Source organism: Prionailurus bengalensis, chromosome E4, assembly GCF_016509475.1.
Source record: "Prionailurus bengalensis isolate Pbe53 chromosome E4, Fcat_Pben_1.1_paternal_pri, whole genome shotgun sequence".
Classification (NCBI taxonomy): Eukaryota; Metazoa; Chordata; class Mammalia; order Carnivora; family Felidae; genus Prionailurus; species Prionailurus bengalensis.
The window spans coordinates 24,713,993-24,741,195 of record NC_057360.1 but is presented as its reverse complement, the minus strand read 5'-3'; the positions used below and the strand labels follow the sequence as shown (position 1 = coordinate 24,741,195).

At 45.0% G+C, this 27,203-nt stretch overlaps 1 protein-coding gene across 1 annotated transcript in view; it reads right to left on the bottom strand.

Moving 5' to 3' along the window:
* NMNAT2 (nicotinamide nucleotide adenylyltransferase 2) overlaps positions 1–27,203 on the bottom strand; it is a 146,767-nt gene that overhangs the window by 29,695 nt on the left and 89,869 nt on the right. The window contains exons 2-4 of the mRNA XM_043568014.1: positions 4,577–4,665; positions 3,696–3,763; positions 1,564–1,642 (exon numbers count right to left, since the gene is read on the bottom strand). Coding sequence (XP_043423949.1) covers positions 1,564–1,642; positions 3,696–3,763; positions 4,577–4,665 — 236 coding nt within the window. The remainder of the gene's footprint in view (positions 1–1,563; positions 1,643–3,695; positions 3,764–4,576; positions 4,666–27,203) is intronic.

The following is a 27,203-nucleotide window of genomic DNA, read 5'->3' as shown; positions in this document are numbered from 1 at the left end:
AGGGGCCTTTCCAAGCACGGCCTTGAGTCACCTGTGAAGTGTGCCCTGTGGTAGTCTCTCCAACAGGAACATGGCCTGATGCCAGAACTGAAGAGATGGGGAGCTATCAGCTCCTGCTCCAAGACAGGGACTTACATTCTCTGCCAGCCTGTGCCCGTCCCTGCAACAGCTGGGACTCCTGGCTGAGCTCCTCTGGCCCAGACTCCTGCCTCTGGGCATGAGTAACAAAGGGAGGCTTTGGGAGGCCCAGGCATTTAGACAGCAAAATAGCAGCCAGGCTTCATGGCTGGTAGAGCCAGGTCTCAGGCACGTCTGCAGGGCCCCTGATTCCTCCTTTCCATCATGGAGCCTGAGGCTCCTATGTGACTAGAAGGAGCCCAGGCCCCCAGCTGTCCCCCTCCCCCACTGCCATGTAGTGTGAGAAATAAACTTATGTGAAGTTGCTAAGTGTTTAAGAATGTTTGTTACTACAGCATATCTTAGCCTATCCTGACTGATACACCCTTATGTAGTAAGACAGGATGTCTTTTCTTCCTGCTGTTGTTGAGACCAGCACAGAGGGTCAAGTCAGGGTCACCCTGTCTCAGAATCCTTTCAAGGGGACTGGAAAAGACTCAGGATGTGTGTGAAGGGTTCTGAAAACAGAAGGAAGGGAAAATGGGTTTTCTTCAATTTCAAGAAGGACAAACCTAATAGATGAAGCAACAGTCAGCTAGGCCCTTTCCCTCCTCCTCTTACTCCTGACTCCCTGGCTTGTTGGGAGCCCTAAACTCCAGCACTATTAACATGAAGCACAGCTGCATGGTTGGTGGAGTGTGAGGAGATGGGGGCTTGCTGATGGCTCCCCAAAGAGAAGGTTCTGGCCCCACTGACAGAAAACACAGGTGGGTAGAGGTGCTCCCTGAGTCAGAACAATGCTATCTGGACTGCCATTTCGGGCTGGGGAAGGCATGGTGGCCATGCCAGTGGAGGTGAGTAGGGTCCACTGCATCTTGTCTCGGTCGGTCGGGCCTCCTCCTATGGATGGCACAGCTCTACATCCGTTACTGTGGAAGTCGATGGGCTGGTATTGATCTGGGAAGGGTGCTTTCTACATATTCTGGCCAGTGCTGCTGACTGGTGTGGGACTCGTTCTAACCTGGCAAGCAGCTCTTCAGTCACTACCACCTGGGCACAAGCCACTGAGCAGTGGCTGTGTGTCCTCAGATAGGTTGGCTCACCTCTCTGTGCTTCCTTTTTTATCCACTAATATAACACGGATCAGGACATTGTCTGCCTTGAAATCCTCCCACGGGGGTCTCCTTAATCCCACCTTGGATTTGCTGTTGGAAGGTGAACATCGCCCCGAGTCATACTGAGCAGAGGAAGCAAGACAGGGGAACAGGCTCTGGAGCTGCTTGGGTTCGAGTTCACTGCCCTCCTTCCTGCTGCCCCGGGCTTGGTTTCCCACACAGCTGTCTGGGAAGCAGGAAACTGAACCAGGTCAGTAGGCCAGCAGCAGCACCCTTACCAGCCCGCTCGGCTTCTGGGGGCCACCCACCCCTCAGCCACAGCCCGGCTCACCTTCATGAGGTCCCGATGATGTTCCAGCACACTGCAGGTTGTCTGCCAGGTGTCCTGATAGCACTCCCACGGGTCCACCCTGACATGACCAGAAACAGGTTTCCCTGGGTTTCCATTCTCAACACTTTTTCTTTAGTAGTTCCTTCCAGAGACTGTATAGCTCAGGGCACTTAGCAAACCTGCTCACACCATGTACTTAGATCCCAAATCAGAACAAATGTGGGCTTGAAACACCTTTCTACCCCCCCAGCTGCCCCCTCTATAAAACCAGAGGAGTATGGGGCTTTGGGAAAGTTACGTTGTCTTTGGGTTCTCACTTTCCCCACCTGTAAAATAACTACGGTAACTCTCTTGTGGGGTTATTGGAAGGGCCCAATGAGTTTTATATAGAGAGTCTCTTGTGCTTGCCCACGAGATGGAAATTCTCCTCTGGGCCTTCTAGGATTGTGATCAGGATTAAAAGCCAGGCCCTTGTTGAGTGGTGGCTGCAGATATCTGACTTGGGGAATCGGCCCCTGTCTGCCTCCCTGTGCAGGTGGGGGGCCTTGTGGGCATGGAGGGGGGGCGGGGTACCAGTCAGACTGAGAGGCGCAGACCCGCGTGCTGGTCCACCCCTCCTGTACACGCAGATGTGAAATGAGCAGGGATCCAGCCCCAGACTGATGCAGCACTCGGGCTTAATTGCCAACTTAATGAACTGCTAAATTGGGCTATTTCTCAAACATCTCCTAAGCAGTTGAGCATTCCCTGCCCACCTCCCACCATGCACACGCACCTAAGCTTCCCAGGGGTAAGATCTCCCTAACCAAAAACCCCTGAGAGTCAGCCTGTGTGTCAGGCTCCCTGTACGCCTAACCACCACCTCCCCTGAGACAGGCAGACACCATACTGGCCAAGTCCTGGGGCTCAGCCCTTATCTCTAGAGCTACCTGAGCCTTGCTAGTGATCTCAGTTCTTAGAATTCTGCCTTCTCCCAATTGCCTAGAGCAGTGCAGGTGGGAAGTGCTGGGTGAACATTCGATGAATGAATGAAGCAATTATTTCAGGATCTTCTAATAACATCCAATCAGGATAGACCTCCTGCCCAATATTTCCCCCTGGACTCCGCTTTCCCCAGAAGATCGGGAGCCAGAATGTGTAAAGGCCTCGCTTCTATCCCTGACTTGACCACAGATGTGTTGTACATGCTCAAACCCCTCGACTTCTCCGGGCATGTCTCTCATCAGAGAGAAGGCAGCTGTCTCTCGACCCAACCTACATCTTCAGGGGATGAGATAGTCTGTAAAGGGCAAGCGTTTCTTACACAAATCACTGCACACAAATGGTGAGGATCACTATTTAATTTTCACTTCGCTGCTCTCCTTCCCGCCCAGCCCGTCTCTTCCGTCTCATTCTGAGGTCAGCTTTTCTTCGTTTTCCTCCTTTCATGGAAACCTCTAGGTGCTGCTTATTTTTTCCAGGGGGAGATATTACGGTACAAATGGTGCGCCATTATTTTTTTTAAACGCCATTTTCTCATGCAAATGATAACCGTAGGAACTTTGGGGAGCGTAATTAGCATAACTAGTGGAGGAGGCTCGCTTTAATTACAAGGCAAGCCGTGCAGATAATGGTGTCTGCCATCTCAGTGAGGACTGTGCCCAGAGTATGAGGGAAAGGCCTTGAGTGCTCGCTTGCAGTGCCTCTGTGCCACGGTCAGCCTGGAGCCCTAGGGAGCCAGAGTCCTGGAAGGGGAAATAGCCAGGGCCAGGGAATATTCCCTTAAAAGGTAGAGTTCGCAGGAAGCAACTGGGGAGGAAAGTGGAGAGGCCTTTCAGATTTCCTGGCCAGGCCTCACCCTAAATCCAATGATGCTTCAGGAATACTGGATCCAAAAGTCCCGGGGCAGAATCAACACTGAAGCTTCCCTCTTCAGTTTGGTGGGCGTTATGGCTTGGTTAAAAGATAGAGCTCTCAGTTGGGCCACCTCTGAAGGTCAGTATAATTATTCCCTCCACAGTGGCTAACGTCTGGGCTGGCCTCCCCACCCCTGTGGGATCCAAATGGCTGAGAGGACGCCTCCTCCTCCTGCACTCACCCCCAGTGAGGCCCAGGGCCACCCACCTGATCCACACACACCAGGCCAGCCCTACCTGATCCAGTCGGAATTCTGGACGGCCAGCTGACACATGATGAGACGGTGTCGGCTTGACACAAGGCCCTGGGGAGCAACAGAGCAATCACCAGGAGGCTGGCTCCACTCCCCACAGCCGCCCTTGAGACGCCATCCCTAGCCACCCGGTTATTCAAGGGCAGCCATTTGTCAGTGGTGACAGGGAAGGAGGGTGTGGCCGCCCTGCAAGTCCATCTGCCACAGAGACACACAGGGAGGGGCGGAGGGAAAAGAAAAGGAATGGAGGGCGTGGGAGTACCTTACTCCCGACAGGGTCAGTAGGTGGACCTCTCCGATGAAGTGGCCAACTTGTGCCCGGCACAGGGACCAGACTTAACCAGGCAAACGTTGCCTTGTCTCTGGGCTCAAGCAGGCTGGTTGGGCGACCTCCCCAGAGGTGTGAGGTGTATCCGGGGAAGGAGGGGGATGGAAATGCCAGGAGGACCCCTAGATTTTCCCGGACATGAGGCAAGGAGGGAGCGACAAGGAAAGGAATTTTAAACCAAAGCGTAAGAGGCAGAGATAGGTCTTTTCCTCCTAAAATCCGGGAAAGACTTGCCCAGCCCATCACCAGCTGCCAGGGTGGCTTCCATGCCAAGTCACTCTTGGCCCCCAGCGGGTGTGCCCGCTCTGCTGCTAATGAGGGCCTATGGGGCCTAGAGCTGCGCGCAGCCGCGGTCACGGGCAGCTGTTCCTGCCAGCTGCCGCCCGGCCCCCACCCGCCCAGGTCTGACTGTGGTTCAGAGATGGGAGCAGGACGCCAGCTCTCGGGCATCTTGTGTTTCCGGGGAGTGAAGTGGAGATGGCAGCAGGGGCAGCCAGAGGAGCCATCAGGTTAGAGAGGGTGAAGGAGGAACCCACCTGTTTTCCATAGGAGTCGTGGACAGGAGAGACGATCCCACCAATCACAATAAACCTTCCAGTTTTGTGCAGATAATCCCTGGCTCTTTCTAATTAAGAGAAGAAAACCACACGTTATAAAGAGGAAAGGTGTGGATTAAAGGTGATCATTGAAATCAATACATTCCCTCTCTGTAGGGTTTATGTCCTGACAGCTTTCTTGCCATTTAAATGGAAAGTGACAATTTTTGAAGTTATGTTGGTGATTCAAAAAGGTTATGGAGCGAGATTCTGGCCCCCAAAGCAAAAGGCTTTACAATAGGGGATTCGTCCAATTGTAAAGGTCCTCTGCTTGACGAGTGGGTAGCTTAGAGGGATTTAGAACAATCACCTCACTGAGAGCCACTCCAGGGACAAATGGGAATTTACACCTGTGATCACTCACAGAAATTCTAAAATGGACGAGTGACTTAAAAGGAGGAAGGAGAAGCAGTAACTGCCACCACCTTCTTATAATATGAAAGGTGGGCTGATGGCCTTCTCTCAGAAGAGAAAAACCACCAAAACAAACTTAAAAGGCCTCCTACATAATTAGGGAGAATTAACAGGAAAGCCATCATTATAGTTGATTGAGAAAACTTCAGACACAGAAAAGCTTTTTTTCCTTTGCAAGGAGTTCATGATGTTGCTTTTTCAAATTTACCAGACAAGCCCAATCTCATTTCCATGAGAAAATCTAGAAAACGAGGAAGGGCATGAAAATTTTGGTTCTGACTTCCAAAGGGGTTCAGCGTGCAAACCCAACAGGGCCCAGCTTGTACTCCTGAGGAAATGTGGCCAGGACGATTAAGGGGGTTCTTGAGTGGCGAGGCTGGCTGTGTAGTTCACAAGCAAGTTTCCAGGATTTCCTTGTTGGCTCTCTTACAACTCAAAAATAATTCTCATCACATTTGCCTTTTTTTCTTTCAATGTGAAATCTCTTAGTTTTGTAAAAAAAAAAAAAAATAATGGACTTTATTCTTTAGCAAAGCTTTGAATTTAAAGAATAATTGAGCAGATAGTATGCAGAGTTCTATATACTCAGCCCGCACCTTCTTTCTTATCTTGCCCCGACACGGTTTTCCCCTATTATTAATATCTTGCATGAGTGTGGTACATTTGTTGCTCTTGATGAGTCCATACTGATGCATTATGATTAATTAACTATGTGCCATAGTTCCCATGAAGAGACACTCTGTGTTGTAGAGTCTTTGGGTTTTGACAAATGCATAATGACATGTATTCACCATTGCAGTTGCATAAAGAATAGCTTCCCTAAGCTCAAAGTCCACAGTGCTCCACACCTACTCATACCTCTCCCCCCCCCCCCCGCCCCCCCACAGCCACTGGTAACCACTGATCTTTTTATCACTTCTCTAGTTCTGCCTTTTCCAAAACACCAAGCAGATCATACAGAAGGTAGCCTCTTCAGACTGGTTTCTTTCACTTGACAGTATGCTTTTAAGTTTCCTCCATGTAGTTTTGTGGCTTGATATCTCATTTTTTTCTTCATCGCTGAATGGTATTCCATTGTCTGGATGTATTACAATTTGTTTATCCATTTGTACCATGTGTTGATCCATTCACCAAGTGAAGGACATCTTGGTTGTTTCCAGTTTTCACTGATTATGAAAAAAACAGATGTAACATTGATGTGCAGGTTTTTGCATGGACATGGTTTTCAATTCGACTGGGTAAGTATCTAGGAGTGCAATGGCTGGATCTTATGGTAAGAGTATTTATTATTCTCCAAAGGTTCACAATAATGGAGAACCAGAAGGCTATCCTGATGGATCCAATGAGAGGCAAAGTGGGTGAGTTCTATAGCTGTGGCTTTCAATGTTATTGCTGTAGTACCCCCACAGTAAGAAATACATTTCATATCCTGACATAGTACATACCCATGTATATGTATAATTAACTGAAACAAATATATTACAATACCCTTAACTACAGCAATGCACACTGACATTTTCCATGTATTCTATTCCAGCAATCATAAATTTAAATAAAAAGCTGATCAAAACCTGTGGCAACCTATAGTTTGAACAACTCTGTGCTGATGTTGAGATGTTAAGGGCAGGGGGAAAAGGGACAGGAGAGATTAAGTTTGCCTTTCCAAAGCACTCTAGACAAATGGTCCAGTCTTACCCATTATTTTGGTCTATAGGAGGCCTGGTAGGGGTAAGGGTGAGGGTGAGGGAGGAGTACTATTGACCAAGCAAGTTGGAATCAAACTTCAGGGGGCCCCGAAAGCCAGGCCATGGACTACAACTTTTATGCCAGTGATTGCTATCTGGTCAACAATATTCCTTGGACCACTTACACTGGAATCATTAGGAGGAGGTTATTAAAATATAGACTCCTGGGTCTTAGTCCAGAGTTACTGAATCAAAATCTCTGGGGTTAGGACTTCAGAGTCTACATTTTCCATTAGTGTCCCTGGGTGATTCTTCTGTTCTCTAAAATTTGAGAACCATAGGCATACATAGACAACAACCATAAAGTTGAGAAGTATAGACAACAGAGAATCGTGGAAGGCTATTAAACAAGGAAGTGACATGCTCTGAGTTGGAAGAAAATTCACTCGCAGAAGGGAGAGTGAAGGTGGTGAAAAATCCTATCTTAAACAGGATAGTCATTCCTAGTGGGAAATATGGGGTCAGGTCATGAGGGATGGAGGAGGGAGATGACCCATCGAAACTTCCCAGGGAATGTCCAGGGACCGCGAAAGTAGGATTTCCTTCTCTCTTCAGACATTTTTGTTTGCTTTGCTTCTGAGACTTTGCAGAGGGATGTGTCAATGTATGTGTCATCAATCTTGTAGCCTGCACCTTTATGATTGTGCTAATAGTACTAGGTTTTATACCCAGCAATTCATTAGTTGCCTGATTATCCCCTAACTTGAATGTAATGTCAAGCAAGAAAGAGCTGGCACCCAGCTAAACACAAGTGGCCAGGAACAGATATGATTATTCTCTTTCCTTGTTTCTCAAAGAGATTCCAAATGCCTGAAGAGTCTGCCTAGTGACATCTAACTCAGGAAGTGTGGTTTTGTGGAAACAATACTGAATTTGGAATCAGAAGATGTCTAGATCTTGGGTAAGTCACTTCATTTCTCCGAGCCTTAAGCTTCCATATCTGTAAAATGCCTTCTTTGCAAGGTTGCTACGAAAATCAAATCAAATTCTCAATATAAAGGTGCATAACACCCATGTAGTTTCACTGGAGAATTCTATTAAACATTTAAAGAAGAGTTTAAAACAAAGCTACAGATGGATCTACTATAAAACATGCTAACTGTAGTGGAAAACTAAAATGGTTTTAACTCCCAATTTTAACGTGTATGTGTTTGTGTGTTAGCCACACCACGAAGCAATTCTCAGACGCTAGCAGGTATCCTACGGCCCAACTCAATTCCGACACTATCTACTTAGAGATAGTATCTGTCCCCATAGGTTAAGGGTTCAGCCCTACAAGACTGACTGCCTCCTCCCCTTCAGATGCCAAATTGCAAGGCCAGATTGTCACCTATACTTCTGACCACCTGGCTATAAATCAGGGGTTCCCACCGTCACCTCCTTGGGTTTGATTAATTTGCTACAGCAGCTCACAGAGCTCAGGAAGCTCATTTACTCACTCAATTTATTACAAAGGATATTAAAGAATACAAATCAACAGCCAGATGAAGAGATACACCGGGCAGGGTCCCAAACAAAGGAGCCTCTGTCTTTGTGGAATTTGGGGCCTCATGGTGTTTAGGATCCAGCATAAAGGTAAATGGAAGCATTCTGGTTCCCCAAACTAGAAGTTCTCCTAATGCCCTCCTTTTGGGGATTTTATGGAGGCTTCATCATATGGGCATAATTGATTAACTCAGTAGCCATTGATGATTGAGTCAGCCTCAAGCCAAGTCACCTCCCCAGAAATCAGGGGGTGAGACTGAAAGTCCCAACCCTCTATTTATAGCTGGTTTCCCTGGCCAGGAGCCTCCATCCTTAGGTGTTTCCAAAAGTCGCTTCATTAACATAAACCTAGTTGTGGCAGAGAGGGGTTTGCTATGAATAACAAGACACCCATTTCACGTTTATGGTTCTGAAGCATTTTCAGGAACTGAGAAAAAAAGACCAAATATCATAATAAAATATGCTCTTCTTGCTCTCATTTCAAAGGCTTTGAGAGCTGTGGACCAGGAACTGTGGATGACAACCAGATAGCTGCTTTTTATAATTCACAACACCACAATGACATTGTATTGTATAACTGAAATTTGCTAAGAGAGTAGAACTAAAATGTTCTCACACACAAAAAAAGTATGTGAAGTGATGGATGTGTTAATAAACTAGATGTGTAGAGTCCTTCCACAGTGTCTGTGTCTATCAAATCACCACAATGTATGCTTTAAGTATCTTAAATTTTATATGCCAATTATACCTCAGTAAAGCTGAAATTTTAAAAACAAAACAAGTCTAGAGTCCCTTGCAGAAAATAGACAAAAGAGGAACACTTTCCAATTTATTTCATGAAGCCAGGATTACCCTGATACCAATGCCAGGCAAAGAGAGTACAAAATATGCAAAAATCATTAGCAAAATATTAGCAAATAGAATCCAGCTATACATAGAAAGAATAATACACGATAGCCAATTGGCATGTATTTCAGGCATGATGTTTCAATATCTGAAAAATCATTTAATGTGATTCCCCAAATTAACAATATAAAGAAGAAAATTCACGATTGTATCAATTGATGCAGAAAAAGCAGCTGACAAAATTCAAAATTCATTCATGATAAAAACTCAGAATATGAGGAATAGAAAGGAACTTCCTCAACATAAGAAACATCCTTAAAAACCTATAGCAAATGTCATACTTAATGGCAAAAGATAGAATGCTTTCTCCCTAAAATCAGGAACAAGGCAGGGACATCTGCTGTCACCACTGCTGTTCAATATAGTACTTGAAGGCAAGAAAAAGAAAAGTCATCGAGATCAAAAAGAAAAAAAAAACAACTATCTCTATTCACATATGGCATAAAAGTCTACTTAGAAATCTCAAGAAATCTGCAAGGGAATTCTTAGAGTTAATAAATGAGTTCAGTAAGTTCATAAGACACAAGATCAACAAAAGAAAGTTAATTGTATTTTTGTATGCTAGCAACAAACATGTGGAAACTGAAATTAAGAACACAAGACCACTTATAAAAGACCACTAAATAGACCACTAAAAAAAAAAAAAGAAATACTTAAATATAAATATAATAAAGCATATACAGAACTTACATGCTAAAAACTAAAAGCTGCTGATTAAAAAAAATCAAGGAAGATCTAAATAAATGTAGAAACACACCATGTTTATGGATTAGAAGACATAACATAGCAAGATATTAGTTATCTCCAAACCAACATGTAAATGAAATGCACTTCCTATCAACATTCCCGCAAGATTCTTTTGTGTAAATACAGGCAAAATAATTCTAAAATGTACATGGAAAGGGAAAGGAACTAGAATAGTTAAAACTTGAAAAAAAAATGAGAAAGTAGGGAAATCAATCTATCCAAATTTTAAGTCTTTTTATATAGCTATAGTAATCAAGACTGTGAGGTATTGGCAGAGAGGCTGACACATAAATCAATGAAACAGAATACAGTCTAGAAATAGCTCCACATACGTATGGCCAACTGCATTTTGATGAAGGTGTAAAAATAATTCAATAAAGGAAGGATAGTCTTTTCAATAAATGATGCAGAAACAACTGGACAGCCAAAGACAAAAATAAACAACAACAACAACAAAAACCCTAAGTCAACCTAAATCTCTTACCCTATAGAAAAATTAACTCAAAATGGATCATAGATTTAAATTACGTACAACAGAAACTTAAATGAAAATGTGGGAGAAAAATCTTTGGGCATGGGGCTTGGTGAAGACAGACATGATGCTGAAAACACGATGCATAAAAGAAATAACCCGATAAATTGGACTTTCACAAAATTAAAAACTTTTGCTCTGTCAAAGACCCTGTTAAGAGAAGGAAAACCAAGTTACAGACTGGGAGGATCCACATATTTGAGGATTCATGTCTAGGATATAAAAAGGACTCTTAGAGTGCAATAGTTAAAAAACAAAAAAACTAACAATCCAACTAGAAAATGGGCAAAAATGTGAAGAGACATTTCACCAAATCAGACATGTGGATGAGAAATAAGTCTATGAAATGATGTTCGATAGTACTAAGCATCAGAGAAACGTAAATTAAGACCACGAGGAGATATTGCCAATTCACCAATCAGAATGGCTAAAAGAGAAAATAATGACAATACCAACTGCTGACAAGGGCATGGAGAAACTGGATTTCTCCTACATTGCAGTGGAAATGGAAAATGGCAAAAAGCTACTCTGAGAAACAGTTTGGCAATTTCTTAAAAAAAAAACAAAACAACTAAATATGCTCAATCATATAATCCAGGAATTATACTCTTGGATGTTTTTCCAAGAGAAATAAAAACATGTCTATGTAAAAACCTGCACATGGTTATTCATACTGGCCTTATCTATAATAACCAAATACAGTAAATAAATAAAATGTCCTGCAATGGGTAAATTGTTAGACAAACAGTGGTATATGCATAGCGTGGAATATTACTTGGCAATAAAAAGGAAAAAAACTAGCAACAATTAGGATGGATCTCTAGGTCATCGTGCTGTGTGGGGAAAAAAGCCAATCTCAAAAGGTTGAATACTATATGATTCCATATACATAACCGTCTCAGAAATTATACAGATTAGTGATGGCCAAGTGTTAGGGACAGGGGTGGGGGCAGAGAATGGAGGTGGTGTGACTAGAAAGCTGTGGCTCCAGGGAGATCTTCGTGGTAAGGGACTAGTTCTATATCTTAATTGTGTTGGTTACATGAATGTACACATGTGATAAGATGACATATAACTATAGATACACTTTATACCAATATCAATTTCCTCACCTCCATATTGTACTATAGACACATAAAATGTAACCAATAGAGGTCGAGAGCATGGGGGAACACTCTGTACTATCTTTGCAACTTCCTATGAAACTGTATTTCAAAATAAAATTTTTTTTGTTAAGCTTACAGTAAACTATGGAACATGGCACAATTGTAAGGTGGTAGTGTGCAAATCTAGGCAAATGACAAGCAAACTCGTGGGGCTGGGTGCTTCTAAAACTTTTCTCTCTTCAGCCTTTTCCATTTTTGTTGCTGTCTGGATTCCAAGATTTGGGGTTGTTATGGCTTCGGAGGTATTGTCCAAAACAGTGTTTCTCAAACTTTGATGTGCATGTGAATCCTCTTGAGGGATCTTGTTAGAATGTCGATTCTGATTCCAATGGTCTGGGTGGGGCCTGAGATCAGGACCAGGATTAGGGTGAGGGGGAAAGGGCAGGATCATTCAAGTGCAGGGTCAGATCCTGTCTTCATTTAAAATTACTTTATTTTGTTCACCATAGATATTTTGCAATAATTTTGATTTTTTAAAATGTTATTTATCTCCATTACTGAGTTTTTGAATACCCCCCTTAATTTTTGCACTGGAGGGAGCTCTCCCCTTTGGCCTCACACTACTCCCAGCCCTGCCCCAGAGTCAGCATTTCCAGCCAACTCCTGAAGGGACCACTGCTGCTGGCCTATAGACTATATTTTGCATAGAGAGGGACTACAGACAGGCGCGGCAGCCCCTGCAACATTAGGGTCCCCGCAAAAGAAGTACTCCTCCCGCCCCAACTCCACCACCACCTCCACTTTGTGTGATAAGGGCATTTCTGGACATTGGCAGGTAGTTTCCTGGCAAAGCTATAGCTAGGGCCTGGAATTTAATTTCATGCCAAGCTTCCCGAGATGTGGTCTATTTTTGTCCCTCAGCTCTGCCCCAGAGGCAGAGCCAAATCCCTCTAACATTTTACACTCAGGTCCAACCCATCCTCCATTTGGCCTACCCTCCTTTCTCCTGTATTCACAGAGGAGGCGCCCATGCCATGGGGTGGCCTTGTTTTTTCCTGCCCTCAGCACCATGAGGATCCACTATTGTCTCACAACTCATTCCAGGCCACTTTAAACCAGGTAAATCTCCCCTCCTGACAGCCTGTGCTGTACCTACCAGCCACGGACAGACACAACACAGATGATTTGTCCATTAATAATAATTCATGAGACAGACATGTCTTGTCTGCCTCCTGGCTACACAGTGAAACCAGCTGATGGGTGTAATCTATTCTCCTCTTCCAGGGAGTTAGTGGAGGAAACACTGTGGTCAGGGCATCGATACTAACTCCATTTTTCCTTTTCAGCTGCAATTAGAAATGACCCTTTCTGAGTTGTATTCACAGCTGGAACTGCCTGAATTTTTCTTATTTGTGAGTTTCACAATCGTGATCTGGATTTGTACACATTCTAAAATTTAGAGTTGTTTTTTTTTTAATTTAAATATTAGAATGTTTATTGGATCATAAGGGAAGAAACAAAGTAGGGTTCTTCCTGCTCAGGGGTTGGAAATTGTTTTTCTTTTAAAGGAACCATCCCTGTGGCCTAGCAAACTGAACCTTGGACATTCCTTAACAAAAATTTAGTGAGCATTTCTCATGTTCAAGGCTCTGTGCCAGGTGCTGTGGGAGACATAGAGAAGTAAAAGACATAGTCTCTACTTCCAAGGATCTTTGGTTTTTGATGCAGGGACACAATATGCTCTGCTTAGATAATGGATATAAACCTGAACAACAGCAACATTAAAATGCTATAGGATTTCATGGGAGGAAGTGATCCCAATGGGATCAGGTGGCCTGGTAAACTTTCCTGGAACAGATGAGACTTGGGCTTGGTCCTGACAGTAGAGAAGAGGAAGGTGTACTAACTGTGTCTTTTTATTTTTCTGTTTTCTGATGCTTGGACACCTGGAGCCTTGCTGGCCCTCAAGGGGACACCACTCCCAGGGTTAGCTAAATCCTAAAGACAGTAAACAATGCACCCGAGAGCACACCTTTCAAATGCAAACTAACCAATTCAGAGCCCATACCCACAAACACACCCTCTGTGTGGCTCTCTTGCAGGCCACCCCTCCCCCGCCCCATCCACCTGCCCTAATCACCCCAGGACCAGGTACCAAACCAATAGAGACAGCTTCTACATCACAGAACCACTGGAAGTATTCATACTGGCTAACTGTAAACCTCATTACCCTGCCTCCCCACTTCCTTCCTGCGGAAACCACAATAAAGGCTCTGGCCTGTGTTTCCCTGGCTCCCTCAATCTCCTGACTGGTGCCTCCCCTGTGTGGCCCTTCTGCAGCAAGACATGCCCTCTACTCTCGGGATCTGTGAGTGTCATTATCTTTTCAGTGGCGATGGTCCCCTGATCTGTTGGCTTCGCCACACCCAAACAACAGTAAAACCTAGATTTTTAAAGCAGAACAAAGAAACTCATTCCAGGGGGGAAAGGTGGCATGAGCAAATGGACTGAATCAGGAATGGAGTCTCCAGGTCCTACAGAAGGCTCTAGAGCTTGGCTTTCTTTGCCTGAAAAGCAATGATACTGTTTTCATGCCTCATCACTAAGGGGGTCTTGCCCTCCCCAACGTGACCTGGAGCACCCTCCTGGATCTCCCTCTACTCCCAGCCCCTCCAGTCCCAATGTGTTTGGGAAGCAGAGAGCTGGGTGATCAACGTTCCCCTGGGTGGGCGAACCGATGGATCATATCAGGTCCTATCTCTCTGAGATGTCTAACCTAAGCCGTAAGACAGTATTCAAGTGAGCGAACCACTTGAATCTGAAAGAAGTACGGAAGGGAGCATTGTGTCTGACATTGACCCATGAATGGGACCATGGAAGCCCACCGGGCCATTCCTTGGTCACTGCTAGCTGAGTGGGCTGCAGGCCCCCTGTAATAAGTGCAGGCTAGTTATGGACCCAGTCTCCATGGGGAGCAATTGGCTTAGCTCTTCCTGGAGCTGGCCAGCCCTGCTCCCCAGCCAGCCATGTACCAACGCTCCCATCACATCTCAGTGGAACTGGCGGAGAAGATGTACATTCACCAGAACAATGGCCCCTCCTCCCCTCACCAGGTACTCTTAACTGTAAGAGAAGCAGTGAAATAGAAAGTCTCTTGAGGTTATGAGAGCACAGTTTTTTCTTCACCTGCTTACTCCTATCTCTCTGACTCAGGAAGGCTACATTTCCCAAGGCGATGATGACAGGGTCCCCAGGTTTGGGGTGTTCTTCCGCCCAGTCTCTGTGGCCAATGGCTGACCAGAAGAAGAGGTGGGCTGGGCATGGATGCCTGTGGGGGTCCATGTGAGGCCCTTGAACGGACCCATGTTCAGGGCAGCCCTGCACCCCCTGACCAGCGACCCTGGACACAGAATCCAGTTCTCTTAACCGTCTGTCTGCTCCCACCATCTGCCCCCATCCCCAGTGCATGCACCTCAGGCTGCCTTAATTGACCGGGGAGGGTAATGCTTCCCGGAACTCCTTGCACACCTGGATTTCCTCTGGTGCCTGGATTTTCATCCACGTGTCTGGCTTTTGCAGCCCCTTCTATGTGCAAGGATGAACCAGCTGTCGGGGAGTAGCACAGAGCGGCATGGTTCCCTTCTCATGACTGCTCATCTTACTTGCTCCACTACCTCTGGCTTGGGAGAATTCATGTCCCTTCATCTTCACAGCTAGGAAATGATTTATGACCCTCACTTCCACGACTGCCACTTCTGACACACCAAGCCGGGGTGAACCTCTCATGTGTCCTGGCTGCTAGGTGCCCACCCCAAAGTCTGGCCTCTCCATTTGAATCCTGTCCACTGGAAAAGCTCCCCAGATCCCTGCCTCCACTCTTTCCAAACCACACTTCTTGGAATTCGCCCATTATTGGGAATGATTTTTTTTTCTATTTATTTCTTCAGAAATAGAAAGCTAAATATATATGTAAAAATATGGCGTGAACTGGTTTTCCCTTCAGTGAGACTCATAAACACATGGGAGAATTATTTTAAAAACCCACAGACTGTAATACTAAATATAACTGGGTGGGTGGCTGGGTGGGGGTGGGGGAGAGAGGGGAAAGGCGGGGGAAGGAATAAAGACAGAAGAGCACACATGATGTGAAAATCCCACTGTAGTTTTTTGACAGGTTTCTGTCATTTGCATGGAATCAGGCTCTATTTTTAACTACACGTCTGTTATTTCACACTTTATTAACCACTAATCTTTTTGAACACAAGTTCACCACACAGGCTTCTTATTTAGGGATAATTCAGGCTCTGAAGTAGAGTTTATCGAGGGAATAGCTTTGCTTTTACCAAGTAAAACAAGTAGAGCGCATCAGGCAGAGAAGGGTCCCTTTTGTAGAGATGTGGTCCTGCTGAGGCTCTAGGGCTGGGCCACAATGCACGGGCCTGCTTAAAAGTCAAAGGTTACTTTCCCCTTAAGAATGTTACTGGAAAAACACTGTGTCTTGTACAGCTTTCTTACTTGTGTTCATCTTCCCTCTCTATTTTCCCATGAATCAGTAAAAATATCTTCCTGAATCCAGGGCCCCCCCACCCCCCCCACCCCACCCCCAGCTATGGGCAACTAACTCTCCAGGCTTGCCTGGAACTTTCCTACTTTCAACACTGAAGTTTCCATGACCTGGAAGGGCTCGCAGTCCCCAACAAAGTGAGATGGTTGGTGTGGTGTGCTGAATGACAGCCAGGCCTCCAAAGAAGTCTGCGTCCTAATCCCCAGAACCTGTAAATGGGTCACCTGAACATGGCCAGAGGGACTTTGCAGGTGTGACATAAATGAAGGACCTTGCCATGGGGTGAGATGGGGAGGTGATCCTGGATTCTCCAGGTGGGGCCGATGTACTCACTGAGAGAATGCCAGAGGGCCAGATTCAGGGATGATGTGACAATGGAAGCAGAGGGCAGTGAGAGGTTTGAAGATGCAGGAAGGGACTGTGAGACAGGAAGGTACCCGTTTTCTGGAAGCTGGAAGGGGGAAGGAAGGAGATCTCCCCCAGAGCTTCCAGGAAGAACTATAAAACAATAGTTTTAGGACTTTCCGAACTAGAAGATAATAACTTTGCATTGTTTTGAACTGATAAGTTTGTGGTAATTGATTGCAGCAGTAATAAGAAGCTGATATAATTGGTCACCCTTCCTGTTCCTTGAATCAGCGTGCCCAGTGAACCAATGAACCACTCCGTCTTGTTCTACATGAATGGAACCAAGGGACAAGTATCAACTCCTGCAGAAGTGGAGAAAGGAAATTGGCTCACAGAAATGTACCATGTGTTGGACTCTTTCAGGGTCGCAGAAAGGACACGGTTTTGAAACAATTTCATTGATATTGTAGAGTTTTCTCTTTGAAGGAACCTATAAGTAAAGAAATGTATAATAACCTATGAACAACCAAAATTAAGCCTTTGGAATTCCTTAAATTAAGACATGGAGCTTGCCTAAGAGGCAATAGAGCATAAGTTTATAGACTCTAGGTTCAAATCCTGTCCCAAGCATTACTAGTTGGGTGACTTTGGGTTGGTTACTCAACTGCTCTGGCCACCGACACATCTCTAAACTGGAGATAATATTATTCAGCTCACAGGGTTGTCAGATAACAGACGTAAAATAACACTAGAACCCAGGAAACATTGGCCATAATTTTCTTTCTTGGGGAAGTCTAACAATTCCTTTGGGGAGGGAAGTTATGAGATAATAGAAAAAAAAAATATATATATATATATGCACACATATTGGTCTCTGACCCTGGTTCCTGGCACAGAATTCCTAAAACCCTTGTAAATTCCTAAGTGACAAGAGCACTGGGAACATCTATTGTTCTGATATTTGGTTTATGACCCTGATTCCTGACACACAGTTCCCACTGTGTTGGGAATCTCCTGGGTGATAGCAATGTCTTTTGCTCTAAATGAGATGACTCTTGGTGCTCCTGGATGGGAACTGGTCAGCAGAGATCAAGCCATGATTAGAAGCTTGGAATTTTCAGTCCCTACCTTCTCCCACCCTCAATCCTCTAGAGAGAAAAGAGGGAGCTGGAAAAGGAGTTAATATTTGGTCTGCCTATGTGAAGAAGCCATCATAATATTCCAGTAGTAGGGGGTTCAGAGAGGTTCCAGGGTGCTGAACACAACATGGGGAAGGTGACACATCTGAACTCCATGGGGACAGAAGCTCCTAAGCTTGGGACCCTCTCAGACCTCACCCTATGTATCTCTTCATCTGGCTGTTCCTCTATATCCTTTACCATATCCTTTAATAAGCTAGTAAATGGGGGCACCTGGGTGACTCAGTCAGTTAAGCCCCAGACTTTGGCTCAGGTCATTCCCAATCTCGCGGTTCATGAATTCAAGCCCCACATCGGGCTCTCTGCTGTCAGCGTGGAGCCCGCTTCAGACCTGCTGTCTCTCTCTGTCTCTGCACACCCCCCTGCCTCAAAAATAAAATAAACATTAAAAAAAAGTAAGCTGGTAAATACAGGTAAGTGTAAATATAGGTATTTCCCTGAGTTCTGTGAGCCACTCTAGCACATTAATCAAACCCAAGGAAGGGTCTTTAGAACCTCCGATCTACAGCCAGTGGTTGGGCAAAAGCACAGGTGACAAACCTGGGCTTGTTACTGGCTCCTGAGATGTGTGTGAGTAGGGGGAGGGGGCCACACTGGCGGGACTGAGACCTTACCTGTGGGATCTGGTGCTATCTCCAGGTAGGTAGTGGCAGAATTGAGTTAAGTTGTAGGACATCCAGCTAGTGTCACAGAGAAGGGCTTGTCTTGGGGAAAAACCTCCACGCAACTGGTGACCAGAAATGTCAGGAGCTTGAGCAATAAAGGAGACATCCAGGGAAGAGAGTCCTAGTATGGAAGAACTGAGTTTTTCCCTACATAGAAGGTGGAAAACTGAGTTTTTTCCTTATTACAAAAGTGAAGGTGGGACAAGGAAAAATCAAAAACTCTTAAAAAAAAATATGCAGCTTGTCATTGTAGGGCTATTAAGTGTAAATCTTACTTTCGTCCTAACGCTCTTGGTGCCCCTGCAATGAGAGATTTTTCTTGGTGCTTGCTGTAGCTGTCCTACCCTCGATTAGAGAGAGCAGATGTGCCTCTCTGGGCTTGAGAAGCCATTTCTGGAGAATGAGTGCCTGACTATCCCCAGCCCCTGAACTCCCCCCCGTCCTTAAGTGCAACCCAACAGAAGTTTCCGAGTAATGCCAGACAAGCCAAGACTGGGTGTGGGGGCTTGCTGTGCTTGGGCAGATTTCAACTCTCTTCAGTGTAAGCTGAGTGGCCGGGATGTGTTTGGATGATGGATGGAGGAGAATGGCGCACGCAGGAAATGTCAGGCTGGCCCACTGCTCTCAAGGTTATTGATCGCGCTCTGCTGGTGGCTGGACAGAGGGGCTTTCTGCTGCGATGGATGAGACTGCTTTCAAAGGTTTCATTTGTCTTTGGCAACTCTCAAAGCTCACAGAGGGTTTTGCTGCCTCTCCCCAAGCTGACCTGGAGGCATGATTCCAAGGGACATCAGCAGGAAATGATCCTACAATGGCCTTCAGGATCGTGATGTGAAATCAGATACTTTGTTGTATATTCCTTAAGGCAACATTTTTTTTTTTAATAAATGATCCAGTTAGTGTCAGTGAGAATGAGGGGAAGTATGCACTCTAACACACAGTTGGTGGGAGTATAAATTGATTGCCTTTTAGGAAAGCAATATGGCAGTCAGCATTTATCAAAATGACAAATGGGCATAACCTCTGACCTGGCAATTTCACTTCCAGGAATCATTACTATAGAAAAAACTTGCACATGCGCACAGATGTGTGTTCAAAAGGATGTTTCACTTCAGCATTATTTGTAATAATAAAAAATCAGAAATAAATGTGGAAGCTATCAGACAAATTACAACACATACAGCCAAAGGAGTATTATGTAGCCATTAAAAAGGATGGGGTAGACCTATTCAGTCTGACAAGGGAAGGGCTCTAAGACAAGACACATTGTTAAAAATAAATTCAACAATGAATTTTGAAAAAAATTCAAGTCACAGAACAATACCTATAGTATGGTGGCGTTTGAATAAAACTATATGCATGTAAAATAATTTCAGGCAGTGATTATGAGAGCAATGAAGAAAATAAAATGGGAGGGGAGGTGGAGATTGGGTGTTGTGAGTGGACTTCTCTGCAGAAGTGACAAGGAGGCAGAGAAGTGAATGACAGGGCACCAGCCACACGAAGACCAGGAGGGAAAGTGTGGAAGATCATGGGGTACAGCGGGTACAAAGTCCAGGCTGGTGCTGATGTCAGGGAGGTTGGAGGGAGACCAACCGGGAAGGGCCTTGGGAACAGGGAAGAAGTTTGGGATTTTATTTTAAGCTCTTGGATGGTTGTAAGCAGGAGAATGATATTTTTTGAAATTTTAAAATTTGAAATGTTGACAATTTTGCAATTTTCAAAAACCTGAAAGCTCATCTGGCTATTGGGTAGAAAAATTGTGGGGGGAGCAAGGGTGGAGGTAGTGAGACCGATTAGGTGACGATTACGAGTCCAGGAGAGAAATGACAGGCATGAAACTGCAAATGGCCAGGCCTCCCATCCGAAGGAGCCACGGTAAATGGCATCTTATAAGGTGGTTGATAACTAAGACATTATTTTAAAAAGTATAAAGGCCTGCATGAAGTAGAGAGTAATATTACAGTGGGATTAAATTTAGCAATAGCTGATTAATTATGAAGGTTATTTTGTCAGGACCATATTTGATCTGGTCAGATCCTTTCTCTAGAACATGGCTTTTTATTCAACAATCTGATATTATATTGTTAGTTTATGAAATGGGTAGCAGTATGGCTCCCCCAAACCCAAGAGTTGAAAGCAGACCCCAAGAACTATGAAAACCTGTGCAAAATTCCTAAGTAAGCAGTAAAATCCCATATTCTCATGCTCTTAAGTATATTATGCATGTGCTTAAGCATACTTCTCTCTCTGGGTTTTGTTCCTTTTTTTAGCTGAAGTTACAGTGCCCCCTAGAAGACCAGACTTGATATTCTCATCCTAATTTTAGGCACAACAAGTATTTTCTCTTGGATGAACCCTCTGAGCAGTTTCCTGAAAAATTAGGGTGGACACCTGAAGACTCATGGAAATTCATCCTGGGCGGTCCACAGCTCGGCTCTTTGGAATGTACAAGATGAGCTTTGTGACCTTCTGCCGGGAGGGCAGTTCTAATTACAGAGCAAAGAGAAAGACTGCCAGGATCAGGTAAATGTGCAGCCAGTCTGGGCGGGGCCCAGACGGACGCTCCCAAACATTCTTAAGATGCCGTGTTTCTAATTATTGAAAGACCTTGGAGAGGAAATCTGGATCTTACTACCTCTAGGTCAGCTTCCCATACTGCCCTGATCCTGAGATGGCTCTCAGAAACTCCTGTGTGAACAGCCAGCACAGAACATGACAGAGTCCTAAGACTTTCGATCTAGCACCCAGGGTAATACCGCAAGCCCTGTCTTCCAGAACGCCTCACACGTCAAATCACAACTATTTCTCTTCGCTCCATCAGCCCAAGCTGAATCAAATGCCTTTAACCTGTTCTGGTCCCTCTCCTGTCCCCAGTGGTTTCTCAAGAAGACCAGGAAGACCACTATTCCTAAGGCAGTGCTAGATCAGTTTGCAACCAGGTTGATTTTGCTCTCCAGGGGACATTTGGCAATGTCTGGAGACGATTTTGGTTGTTGCAGTTGGAAGGGGGGTACGACTAGCTTTTAGCTGGTAAAGGCCAGGATACTGCTAAACATCCTGCAGGGCTCAGCACAGCCTCCACAACAAAGAATTACCTGGTCCACTATGTCAACAGTACCAAGAATGAGAGACCATGTTCCAGATACATAACACAAGGCCTCTGTCTGAAAGGTAAAGTGGGAACTAATGATGCTAACACAGGTGGAAGAATTATAGCCCCAAGAGAAGAAAAACAAGGGTATTGAGATTTCAGTGTCCACATTTCCACCCCTTCTAGCTCAAGGGACTGGTACTGGGAAAAGTGACCAAGTCAAATATCATTAGGACAAAATGCCCCGTGTGACAAAAGGATTTCCAAGTGATCCAGGAGGGTTGTAAGAGGTTAGTGTCACCCTAAGAGGCTGAATATCCAGACTCGCCTCTGAGTGAAGGATGGTGCTTCTGTTCAGCTGCCTTCTCCCCCTCTAGCTGCTCCCATCCCTTCGCTTTTACAAACACAACCTCAGCTTAGGGAGTCATGCATCTAAGCTCCAGAAATCCCCCTGAGCTGACGGAAAGAATGGTTTCTGTGCACAGTACTTAAAAAGCACAGGAGTTTGGACCAAGCAGACTGAGCGATTTAGGGAATCCTTGGCTAGAGATCAAGGGAGACCCTTTCTCCTTGCAGGCCCTAATTAATTCATGGTTCCTTATGAAAAACCGTGAGGGGAATAATTCAGACAAGCAACAGCAAAAGGATTTTCAGCCATCTATTTTCTAGGCTCAAAGTAATATTATATAATAATCAGGTAAAACAAATTGCACTGTTTTCTTGGCACTCTGCTGCTAAAGATTTTTTTTTTTTTTCTTTCTGGAAGTTCAAATGGCAGGGACCTGTTTGCGCTGTCTTGGCAGGCAGTGGACAGAGAGGCTTTCTCTAGCCAAGCTCCCTTGGAAGGACCTGCCTCCCGTTTCTCAGGTCAGGGGACAGGAGGGTCTGCTTTGTAACCTGATGAGTAAGAGCCACAAAATGCAGTTACTACTTTTCTCATTCAGAACCTAAGAAGTGGGCAAGATAGTTGTGCAATACGCTCACACTTCTGGCCCCCTACACACACGTGCATGCGCACACACACGCACACACATCTCTCCTGGTGTTCTACCCAATTTAACCAAACAGATTTAGAAATTTGGGAGCATACTATGAAATAGGGAAAGACGGAGAATCACTTTTTCTAAGCACATTGTCACAGGTTTGTGTTGTCTTTTAAAATATTTTTATTTTTATTTTATTTTTAATTTTTTTAACATTTATTTATTATTGAGAGAGACAGAGCATGAGCATGGGAGGGGCAGAGAGAGGAAGAGACACAGAATCCGAAGCAGGTTCCAGGCTCTGAGCTGTCAGCACAGAGCCCGACGCGGGGCCCGAACGCACAAGCCACGAGGTTATGACCTGACCCCAAGTCGGATGCCCAACTGACTGAGCCACCCAGGTGCCCCAAAATATTTTTATTTTTAAATAATTTCAGACTTAAAGACAAGTTGCAGAACTCCCATACACCATACCATTCACTCAGATTCCCCACTTGTTAATATCTTACCCTTGCTTTATCATTTTTGCTTTGTGCATACTCGATTATTATTACTTTTTAAACTATTTGGTAGTAAGCTGCCTCTTTGCTCCTAAATACTCCCGTGTGTATGTCCTAACAAAAAGGGCATATTAGTGACAGTTTATTAAGCTCGTCCTTTTCCAACTGAAGGACAGCTGAACAACTGGCAAATGGCTTAAAAGTCTGGCAAGCAGAATAGGATTTTCCAAGGATCTCCTGTTATATCTGGGTTCAAATCCTGGCCTCACTGCTTTCCGGCAGTGTGACTTTGGATACCTACTTAGGTTTCTTCATCTGTACAATGGGGAAAATGCTGGTATCTCTTTCATAGGTCGCTGGGAGGACCAAATGAACTAAGTCACCAAGTAAGACTACACACAGACAGGCTTAACGTGTGAAACAATACACAATAACAATAGTCTTCATGGTAGCTACTGTCTCCTTTTCTTTCCACTTCTTACTTCCCTGTAATTATTTAGGATTATTATTCTCCAGTATTTCTGTAGCCAGTACCCTTTGCTATGAAGTCTAGTCCCCCTGTTTTCATTGGCGGAGCTGACATCAAACATGTAATCTCCCTAATTTCTTTCTCTCCCTGATAGTTCCCCTCCCCACACACCCACATCAGTCTTCTGTTCAATTTAACCATGACACATTTAGAAATTTATAAGCATACTACAGAACAGAATAGGACAAAACTTCATTTCTTGTAAGGTTATTAAAATACCTGTGCTTTAAAGTAGGACAACCACTTATATATATATATACAATGGAATATTATGATCAAAAAGAATGAAATCTTGCCATTTGCAACTATGTGGATGGAACTAGAGGGTATTATGCTAAGCAAAATTAGTCAGAGAAAGACAAATATGATTTCACTCATATGAGGAATTTAAGATATAAAATAGATGAGGATAAGGGAAGGGAAGCAAAAATAATATAAAAACAAGGAGGGGGACAAAATATAAGAGACTCTTAAATAGAGAACAAACTGAGGGTTGCTGGAGGGGCTGTGGGTGGGGGGATGGGCTAAATGGGTAAGGGGCATTAAGGAGGGCACTTGTTGGGATGAGCACTGGGTGTTATGCATAGGGGATGAATCACTGGAATCTATTCCTGACATCATCATCACACTATATACTAACTAACTTTGAATGTAAATTAAAAAAATTGAAAAGTAAAAAAAATTAAGAAATGTAGGACAACCACAAAGAACCTAGTGTGCATGAGATCACATCTCTTCACAAGCAATGGGGTGGTGGTGATTTGAGCTATTTACCCCTGAACACAGGGAGACCCTGGCTTCGGGGTATTTGGGTCAACCAGTTGTACTTTCCTTCCCTAGACATGGATAATTGGGTATTTGGTTAGGAAGGAAAAAAAAGAAAACTAATATTTAAAGTATGCTTACTATGTCCCCGGCCCTTTCACAAGATATTTAGATATTTCCACTTCCAAGCATTTGTTTTTGGGACACAGACCTTTAAAAATCCAGTGACAACAGGTCAGATCAATTAATCACTAGCTACTATCAATGGGCAGCTCCAAAGGCAAAGGCTGGAAGAAATGCCTTGAAGCAGAAAGCTGTGGTTTGAGTTTTCTCTCCAGGGACCTGCCAGGTGTGTGGCTACTGGGAACAGGGTGGCTTTGGCTGAGGCACAGCCTGGGGCCTCATGTTTATGAGGATGCCTCTGCCAACAGTGGTTACAGCTGGAAGTCGAGCAGCCTTCAATGTGCCCCGCATGGAACCTTCTGCTTGTCTCCAGAGGCACCCAAGCACCCTCTTACATGCCTGCAAGCCTTGCACAGTTCCTTGAGGATAAGGCCCAAACTCCCAAGCAGACCCCTTTAAATCTGAACCTTAAGGCTCTCTCCTGCACCTCTGCTCCTGCTTCAAGCATGCCCTTTTCCCCCAGCAACAGGGATTCGTGAACACGCCCCACTGGTGCCTTCACCCTTGGGTTCTTTCCACCTCAAATGCCCTTCCCCAGCTCGGTAACCCCTGCCAAAGGATTGTGGTTGAACCTTCTTTGGCATCTCCAGGACCCGGCCCCTCCTGATCACTTAGACATCAGGCAATACTCAACCAGCACTCGAGATGTATACAACGTTGCACTGAATTACAGCGCACGTAGGTGCAAAAGTGCAGCCACCTTGAGAGCTAGAATTGCCAGTCTGAAGGTGAATTTTTCACACGCAAAAATAGTAACTTGTTAGAAAAAAAAAAAAACCTTTGTGAATTCAAATTCCTAACATTACCTCATAGAGATTTCAAGAGATAAAATAATAATTAGGCCCAAAACAATTTTAAATTAACACTTTATGTACATATTCCAACCAATTATTTTTTCTCTTGTTATCTAGAACATTGGTTTACCACAACACAAAGACAGGGATGATTATAAAAATTAAAAAATGGAGTATATTCAATGGACTATCCATCCTACTGTGACAGCTCTCTGTAGTTGACTCTGGGATCATGTGAGGCAGACACACAGATAGAAATAAAATACTTCTATTTATGTATTTATTTATTTTTGAGAGAGAGAGAGAGAGAGAGAGAGAGAGAGAGAGAGAGAGACAGTGCGAGAGGGGCACAGTGAGAGAGAGAGAGTCCTGAGGAGGCTCCTCACTATCAGTGCAGATCCCAATGCAGGACTTGAACTCAAGAACCATGAAATCATGACCTGAGCCAAAGTCAGACGCTTAACCAACTGAGCCACCCAGGAGCCCCAGAGGTAAAGTACTTCTCTACTTGCCTTTAAAAGAATTCATTTAGGGGCGCCTGGGTGGCTCAGTTGGTTAAGTGTCTGACTTCGGCTCAGATCATGATCTTACCATTCGTGAGTTCGAGCCCCACGTTGGGCTCTGTGTGGACAGCTCAGCACCTGGAGTCTGCTTCAGATTCTGGGTCTTCCCCTCTTGCACTCTGTGTGTGTCTCTCTTTCAAAAAATAAAAACACTAAAAAAAAACCCAAAAGGGTTCGTTTATATCTCCACTGTTTTAACAAAATAAAGAATAAGTACCAAGTTTCCCAGTGGTACAGCATTTTCACCTTGGTGAACACACACATCATGCATGTTTGGTGACATTTGTAGTAACTAGTCCAGCATTCCTTTTGTCAGCACAGTCTACACAGGATGTGTGCTGTATGTGTGTAGGTATATGTTTAATTCAACCCAAATTAAAGACATCATGTCCAAACTGCTTTTGAAATAGAAGAGTACCCCAGGGACTGAGCAAACCACCAAATTCAGAGTAACCAGTCTTTCATTTCTGGTTTGTAGATGTCTTTTTCTCCTTAGTGACTATCAAAATAAGCCACCATTCTGTGGGAGCAGTCAGCCTGTATTGTTCTCCTTGGGCTCACTCTGTGCCAGTCCGGACAGCATCTACAGACTGGGGTGCTTGAGGCGGTGAGGCAGCTTTCTTTAGAAACGGCAGGGACATCATGGAGTCCTCCCCACCCCACCCCACCCCATGTGCTTGCTTTCCCAGGGACCTTCTCTCCTAGGATCTGGAATTTACTTTGACACAGGTCAGAGAGCCAATGAGGAGGGAGCAGGTGGCAGGGCCCAGGGTCTGTGCCACCTGGGGGGGGGGGAGGGGCGTGTCTATCTCCCTGACTCCTCCGTGCCACCAAGAGCCACTCTGTGGGATGGGAAGTGAGGGGGGAGGGCCCATTCCTTTCTCCCCTGTAGGCTCTCTAGCTTGAAAAGGGAGAGGATTCATTCTTTCTGACCTTTTCTCTTTGTGTCTGAGAAGATCCTGTGCTGAGCCAAACAGCGATCCCAGATTTTCCCCTAGGCTACAGGAGTGCCAGGGCCCACCAGCCCACGGGGCTCCCCAGACTCCAAGCTGGCAGGGCATGTGTTCCTGGTGGACTATCCAGGCACGTGGACACTTGGTGTTCTGGAGGGCAGGACTGTATCTCATGCGGCTTGCTGCCTTACCCGCCCACCCCCAGCCCTTGGCAGAGCATCTTAAGTACTGCTGACACTCCATGAACATTGAGTGAGCGAGTGAATAAAAGCAGACTAATATTCATAGGAATATTGCATAGTAGGCAACATACGTTGGGAACAGCCCCTTCTGATTCCCCGTCTCCCCACTAGTGGAAACCTAGGGCTTTGCTAGCAGCGTTGAGGCCTCCTGCCAGGCCCCGGCTCTGCATTTTGAAACTCTCATTCAGCATCCCATGTTCCAGACCTCAGTGCCTCCCTCCTGCCCTCAGCCAGATGTTACTTAGTGCCC